We start from the raw sequence: 8,068 nt of genomic DNA, 5'->3' as shown, positions 1-8,068 counted from the left end.
ATATAATGACTTGAGCTTTTGATGAGCCAGTACATCTTTATGGAATTCCTAGTATTTTAGTAAAGCTTACTGCTCCCCGGCCCTATGGAAATGTTTCTTTTTTGTTCTGAATCATGAGTAATTTCACTGGCTGGAAGGAGCTTAACACTCACCCCTACTGAGGAAGGACGTTTGCCACTGCTGCCACTGCCTGACTCGGCTTTTTCCCTATCTAAGACTGTTGACATTTGGAGGTTTTTTTCCACATGGGCGAGTTGGACGCGATGTTGAGCTGCTGAAAAAGCTTTATGGAGAGCTCGGGAGTTGGAGTTTGAGCTGTAAGTGGGAGGCAGGAGGAAGCAGGAGCTCGGTAGTGACAACGCGCTGGCACAAAGTCCCAAGCAGCCCCACGGAGGCAGTAAAGTTTGGCGCTGTGACTCCTCTCGTCTCATAGTGAAACTGCATATAAATCAAATTTAAACGTACGAAGCTTGGGCTTAGTGGCATAATAATTTGTGCCACATTCTACTCTGGTATGAAGTACACATTTCGTTCTTTTGGTGGTGCACCTGGAGCCAAATACGAACGGTTTTATGTATCTATCTATCTATCTATCTATCGTGATCTCTGCCCCGCACCCGTCTTTGCGAAACAACACCCTCCACGCACTTTTGCAAGCGCTATCTGCACCCGCGTCGCTCGGCCCGGCCGCAGACGCCGCCTCCAGGCGCGGGCTGCGCGCTGTGGGGCAGCGCCGGCGCACCGGGAGCGCGGGGCAGGCGCGGCCCGGCCCCTCGGGCCGCCCCCACGGCCGCCATGGCGGGCGGAGCGCGCCGGCTCTACCGCCGCCTCCTGCGGCTGCACCGCTCGCTGCCGCCCGCCCTGCGCGACCTGGGCGACCGCTACGTCAAGGAGGAGTTCCGGAGGCACAAAGCGGCCGAGCCCGCCGAGGCCCAGCGCTTCCTGCGGGAATGGGAGGCAAGTGCCCGCCGCCCCGCGGGGCAGGGACGCGGCCGGGAGCGTCCCTGCAAGGGGCCAGGCCCCGGCAAGGTCAGGGGTTCCGAGCGGTAGCAGCTGTTCAGAGGCTGGACTCGGTGATCTCAGAGGTCTTTTCCGGCCCAGCTGATTCTCTCTCCTCGGGCATGCTCCCATGAAGGGCGAGCTCCTTACAGAGCTGCGAAATGCATTGTAACTCCCTAGACACAGGTTATCTTTTATGGCTCTCGTTGCCTCGCTTCAAATGTGTGTGATCGTACTTATGCACACACAGGTATATGTAACAGTGTGACATCAGTTATATAATTAGATACGTATAAATATATAAATAAAAATACGCGCAGAATTATCTGTATGATCGATAATAATGCATTATATAAGTCAATATAAATATTTATAACTACATACATAACTTATTTTACAATTGTAAGTAGCTAAGTACGCAGATGTAAATAGCTTTCTTGTGAACATTTTTGAGTAACATTTTTCTAGTGACAAGTCTTACTCGAACATTGCTTCTCTGCTTAACACCCCTTCCGCTGAACTTTGTGCCTAGCAGCAGAGGAGGGAGAGCCATAAGGTGCTTTCTCCACATGCTTCGACCCCAGCAGATATCAGCGTATTAATAGCTCCCCAAGAAGTCCACATGGCAGGCAAATGTATAGACACTAAACAGAGGAGAAGCTTCGGTTAAAGCATGAACACAGCTGCAAGAGACAGATGTGTACACAAGCTTCCCATTAATTTTCATGCTCCTTGAACCACCGGCTTGGTAGTACTTTTGCATCTCAAAACTATTTTCCTTTCTGTGGAAGGAAATTCTGTTCTGCTTTGCGGTGGAAGGTGGTTAGCAAAAATAGCATCCACTGCCTCCCAGTTTATCAGTGGAAGAGTAGTGGGGGAGAACTGCCCCATCCCTTCTACCTGCGGTAGCTGAAATCTCGTAGCTTAAAGTAATTCGGGCTGGGGCATCAGAAATAAGCAGGGAGAGGACTGCCTGGTATTCTGTACAGAGGAAAGGCATAAGTGTATTTTAATTGCCTCTTGCCAACTGCTAGATCCTCAAATCAGAGAAATTTGTATCTACCTCTCAAATGCCTGATGCTATTGTAATTCTCAATTGCCGTTTACTTGATACTGCTGAAGTGTTTCCGCATCACTGCTTTCAATTTTAACATGAGCTAAAGAGACAAGTTACAGGTTACTATTTTCAGTGCTAAAATCTTCCTTAAAATAGTTTTAGGAAAGGAAGGAAATGTTTACATTGAAATGTTTACATTGAGATATCTTTAGCCATTTTTAAGTGAAGTAAGCAAATAGTGAAAATATTTCTCAGTTTTGAAATGTTTTAAATGTAGATTATAGGGAAAATGGTTACAAAAATTAGACTACAAGTAACAGAAGTTGAATTTTGAAACCTGACATTTAGTGCTATTAGTTATGATATGTTCAAAGAAAGGAAACTAATGTAATAACTGTTTTGAGTGTGTGAGTATAAAGAACTTTGCAAATATGTCTGTCTTCTAACAAGATGCGGGGAGATATTAGCATGTAGTTAACGTGTCTCTTCTCATCTTTAATTTTTAGTTTGTTCTGGGGTCTTTTTCTCATCCAAATAATAATCTATTTCAAGTGTGGAATTTAAATCAGGCTTTCATAATTTTGGCCTGTGAGTATTGCTTTGCATCTTATGTTATGCTGTGGTTCCCAGCCCCATGAAGACTTGAACTAGGTAATTGAGGAAAGTGGACAAACTGGGATTAGGTTACTCTGGGCTCTAATTACATGTTAATTAATTCATGTTGGAGTCAGTCCTCTGTCCTGGCTTTGGCTAAGATATAGTTAATTTTCTTTGTAGTAGCTTGTTCAGTGCCAGGTTTTGGATTTGGTATGAGAATAATGTTGGTAATGCACTGTTTTAGCTGCTCCTAAGTGTGCTTACTCTAAATCAAGTATTTATCAGATGCCCATGCTCTGCCAGTGAGGAGATGCACATGAAGCTGGGAGGGAGAATGGCCAGAACAGCCGACCCAAACTGGCCAAGTGGATATTCCCTATCATACCACCTGTAGTATGTTCATTATATAAACTGAGGGAAGTTGGCCATGAGGGGTTGATCACTGCTCAAGCGTGGGCAGGGCATCAGTCAGCAGGTGTTGAGCAATTGTGTTGTGCACTGCTTGTTTCTCTGGTGTTTTATTCTTTGCACCCTTCCTGGGCAGCAGGACACTCTTGACCAGAAATAGGCTGGAAGCTCCAGGACAGTTCTTGTAGGACTCACCAGCATAGATGTGAAGTGCCCAGTTCTCACTTAAGAGTCACATAGTTAGCTGTGAGGGAAGCTGAGATAATGCTGCTGCTTCATGTACATGAACTATAACTGTACTTCTTGCCTCTAATTTTATTAAACAAAACAAAAAACAAACCAAACAAAAAATCCACCTAAAGAAATCACTTCAACATTAAATTTCTTGGTTTTTTTTTTGTTTTTTTTTTTTTGTTTTTTTTTTAAAGGTGCACTTATAGCTCTGATAACAGTATTTTGGCATGTTGCATTTCCAACATTTTTCTTCCCAATTTGCTTGTTCTTGTGGCTAGGCATATACTTTGCTGTATGCACTTTTAGTATTGTCAGTATTCAGCTTTCATCTGGAAAGGTTCTTTCCTCATGCGTTCTGTTGCATGCAGGGCAGGACATCTGGTACAGAGTGGCATGATGTCTCATGTTGCAGAAAATTAGTATTCTTAATTTTATGTTAAAGTAATATATCTTGATGTATATTCATCAGCGAGTAAAGATTATGGATATGATGATTGCAGTGATCTTTCTTGACTTTGAATGAGGATTTCAACATGAAGTGTAATCTTAATAAGTCATGCAAAATGCTTTTTGAATGAAAATTTCCAAGGATGTCTTATTTTAACAAGAAAGAACTTGACTGTTGCTAAAACTCTTCAGGCTCTCTTTGGCTAGTCAGACTTTCTGGATGTGCTTGAATGTACTAGTTCATAGCATGTGGTGTGCTTTCTTGTCCTCCAATTGGGTTCATATTAGCTAAATGTTTAGAAAACAGGCCTGGCGTTTCAATCACCTTGTAGTTGCCTCAAATGATTCCCTGTCCCCCTTGCTATTTAAATTATGTTGATTCAAGGTAACTGGTAATTCGAGGTTGTAGTCAGGTGGGAGTTGGCCTCTTGTCTCAGGCAGCGAGTGACAGGGTGAGAGAACATAGCCTCACGTTGTGCCGTGGGGAACTTCAGGTTGGACACCAGAAGGAATTTCTTCACAAAAATGGTTGTTAAGAACAGACTGCCCAGGGAGGTGATGGAATCACTATGGCTGGAAGTGTTCAAGAGATGATTGGATGTGGCACTTAGTGCCATGTTCTAGTTGACAAGTTGTGTTTGATCAAAGGTTGGACTTCGTGAATTTAGAGGTCTTTTCCAGTCTGAATGATTCTGTGATTGTGTCTCACAAATGGAACAATTTTCTTTTATTTCTTGTGAAACATGGAAAACCTGTAGGGAGATTTCTAAGATCAGCTTAAAAAATAAAGAGGGAAAAAAAAAAAAAAAAAAAGAGGTATAAAACTCTGAAATGATATTGCTGTAGTATGTGGGTGGTTCATGTTGTTTTCCTGTGAAGGAGATGAGAAGGGATCTCATCTTGTTTAGAATGCACAGGAATTGAGGGGTTTAATGTTAGCGCCAACCACGTAGATGGTTAATGAAGTTTTGTAGAAAACCTAAGCTGACCTATATGCATTTATAAAATAGAGAAACTATCCATTGAATATTCTTGGAAGAGATTTTAAGTGGGTCCAAGCAATAATAGATTGCAAGTCCATATGTGTTTATATAAAAAGTAGAAGAATATAAATATTGTGGTTTTCCTATCATTGGTATTGGATTGCTAGTTTGTGTCTGGAAACTTGCTGGAAAATATTAAAGGGGGATACAAAGAAAAGAAGCTTCGTTGTCCAGGAATTACACTTGTTCAGGTAGATTCAAATTAAGCATATAAATTATTAATACATGATCCTATCTATTTTCTAAATATTTAATATTTTAATTAAAATAATTGGTACTCGTTTACAGGAGACTGCTGATATAATTAGATTGATCCTGATTATTACCTTGGAATGCTATTGAATTAATGTTGACAGGTATGATAAGTCAATTAGTTCAGCAGTCTTCTAAATCATGGTAGCTGATGAGAATGCTTACATAAGATAAGTAATATTAAGATAGTATTGATTACTTCGTTTCAGATTGCAACAGGTACAATATTCAACTAAATAATTTCAGTAACAGTTTCTTTCACATTTAAGCATTAATTTTGAAAATTACCGTCTTGTACTTGACTTCTTTAAAAAGCTTGACTCTGTAGATGAGAGGGCCTAGACTGTCTCTAAGACAAGCAGAATCATTTCACAGAATTGCACAACATTTTTTCAATCTAATAGATTGAATAAATTGCCTTTGAAATTCTTTGGCCACTCTAGACCCTGAAAACCTTTTTACAAGCTTTCGAATGAAATGTCTTGTAGCCTCTCAGGAATGACTAAAATTTTGAATCAGTGTATTTGATGCAATACAAATAATTGTCATTCATCAAATTTATTTTCAGTGGCCTGTGTCACTTGCAGTATTTACTTTGCTGGGATGATTATGGGATGATGTCATATCTCAGAGAATATAGTTGTTCTGATATGTCTTTTTCTGCTCACGAGTGGATACACTTACAGAACTTTTTCCTTCTAAATTTTCTGGGTGAGTATGATCTTCCCTTCCCTTCTTGATTTATTTTTAAACTACTGGCACTCAAAAATGTGTTGAAATGTTGAATGGAGAATTTGAAGAGCAAATAGTCAAAGAGGGTGGAAAAGGAAATTGTGGCCAGTACTGGAGTCAGACTGAAATGGGAATGGGATGTGTGGGTTGCCCTTTGTGCTGTCTTTCAGCAAATAATGTAGGTAGTATAAAACAACTGCTGGCATTCTGAATTCTGCTTTCAGTTTCAGTGAAGCACATTATATAAGAGATGTTTTCTTTGCCTGACAAAGAAATACTTTTTTTTTAAAAGTAAAATATGTCTTTAAGTTTTTCTGCCATTTTATTACTTTTATTAAAGTTGTGAAATAGGATTTTAGAGTAGTATTTCATTTTAACATTTCTGGATACATTGGAATTTGCTTTTAGTGATTTTTTGGCTATCTGGGTGAAAACCTTCTTATTAAGAGTAAATTCTTCTGAGTCCTATGTTTTTATCCCCCACTTAGGGTGTTCACTAGTTATTAATTTGTAAGAACTAAATTGGAGTCAATTTCCTCTATTTTCTTTTATATTTCTCAGAAGGTAGGGAAGGTATTTTGCAGTTTTCTGAGAGCCAGTGAATTGTGGCTTATAAATGGAAGAGCATGTGGGATTTGAACATGAATGGCTGCAGGAAATCAGGCTGCTGCTCTGGTCTGACATTCCTGGTGGCCTCTTTGGTTGTAGGATTTGAAGTCTGCCTCTGTTGAAATTTTGCCTGAGTGCACCCATGATTTGGTGACTGTCCTGAATTAGTATTTGTGTGCAATTGCAACGGTTGACCTTTTGGTGTAAATCCCTGTTGTGAAGTTTCATGCAAATAACATCATTTTCATATTATGCCATCGCTTCCATCCTTTCAGTGCTCTTTCAGATTTGGGTGTAGAAGCAGGAGCTGGTGTCTGCTTCTCCTCCATAGAGAATCCAGGCAGTCTGGGAGCTTTCTGAAGTGGTGAGACTTGGGGTGGCCTGATGGATACCCACATGCCGTTGTGCACGGTGCACACCCATTGCAGGAAGAGGATTTTATTACTTCTCACCTGGGAAGCAGAATTATGCAGCACCTGGCCACTGCTGAGGCCAGTGATTTCTTGATTTTTTTTTTTTTTTTTTTTTTTTTTTTTTTTTTTTTGTGGTTGTTGTTGTTTGTTTGTTGGCATTTTTTCCCGTATACATACTGGTTTTAGGCCCTTACTGTCTAAATTTTTAATTTTATAAATGGTGTCATCAGTATTCTCAATGCTTCTGTCATGTTACCATGCCAATTACCTGTATGCTGTCATATCTATGATTGCATGTAGCTAGTCAGATGGCTGTTTTGATGACTGCTTATCTGGTAGTTGAAGTTTTTATTTACAACTGTTTTGACCCAGTAGGAAATCCTACTCAAGTCATAGGGGTGACATCCAGTCACTTGTGTGTGCCGGTCTTCTCAGGTACATTGGAAGTATAAAATACATGACGTGCAGATAGGTTTATAAATTTCAGATGGTTTTGTAGTATGTCTTGGATATTTAAAATGTGGCATGCATTGAATCTCTGAACTGAAATTTCTCAGCAAAGTATAGCAATTTTATTATTTGTAACTTAGATTGAGAAGTTTAAATGGCTGTAGAAGTGGGATGCATCTCTAATGAGCGTTAACAGTTTATTCCTTTACATTGACTAGCACTGGCAGGGCATGTTTCTCAGGGTTAATGCTCTCAGGGTTGAAGATGTTGTAGAAGTTCTATGAATGTCTGCTCCTTGAGCAGAGACCTGTGCCTTCCTAATGAGTACAGGTTAGTGACAGCCAGCGTGAGAATCGGTCTCTAAATAAGAAAACAGCCAGACACAGTAGAAGCAGAACCAGTAATGAGCATTTACAAAATTGTCAGTTTAAAAGGTAATTCAGGTTTCCATCTAGTGGTGGCATAAAATTCTCTCCAAGCCATATGAGACAGCATGTGCATAGCCATGTTCCTAACATGCCATTATACTTGTTAAAGTGTGTGAAACTTAAGGAATCAAAAGCCTTTATTATGTCTAAATTATATATGTAATAGCACATAATTCTCAGGACCTCCAGATTTTTTTAAGTTAGAGCTGCAATGACCAGCAGTCTGTTATTTTGTACATTCAGATATCCAAATACTCTTTGAATTTGTTTATCTTACTTGCCATGAATTAGGCTGATTCTTTTTCAGTATTCCTTGACAGCCATTTCAAAAAGTTCAACTTCACACAGGTTACTGAAAGCAGATGGATGTCTGAAAAGGTTTTCTTCAAATTGTATTTG

The 8,068-nt window shown here is 40.1% G+C and overlaps 1 protein-coding gene across 1 annotated transcript in view; it reads left to right on the top strand.

Moving 5' to 3' along the window:
* Positions 1 to 781: 781 nt before the first annotated feature.
* The window catches only part of SDHAF3 (succinate dehydrogenase complex assembly factor 3), a 28,043-nt gene continuing 20,756 nt past the window's right edge, over positions 782 to 8,068 (top strand). The window contains exon 1 of the mRNA XM_040085999.1: positions 782 to 957. Within this exon, the coding sequence (XP_039941933.1) occupies positions 796 to 957 (162 nt within the window). The 5' untranslated portion in view covers positions 782 to 795. The remainder of the gene's footprint in view (positions 958 to 8,068) is intronic.

Source organism: Hirundo rustica, chromosome 1 (assembly GCF_015227805.2).
Source record: "Hirundo rustica isolate bHirRus1 chromosome 1, bHirRus1.pri.v3, whole genome shotgun sequence".
Taxonomy (NCBI): domain Eukaryota; kingdom Metazoa; phylum Chordata; class Aves; order Passeriformes; family Hirundinidae; genus Hirundo; species Hirundo rustica.
Note: the sequence above shows the minus strand (reverse complement) of the source record. Positions and strands in the feature narration are given on the sequence as shown.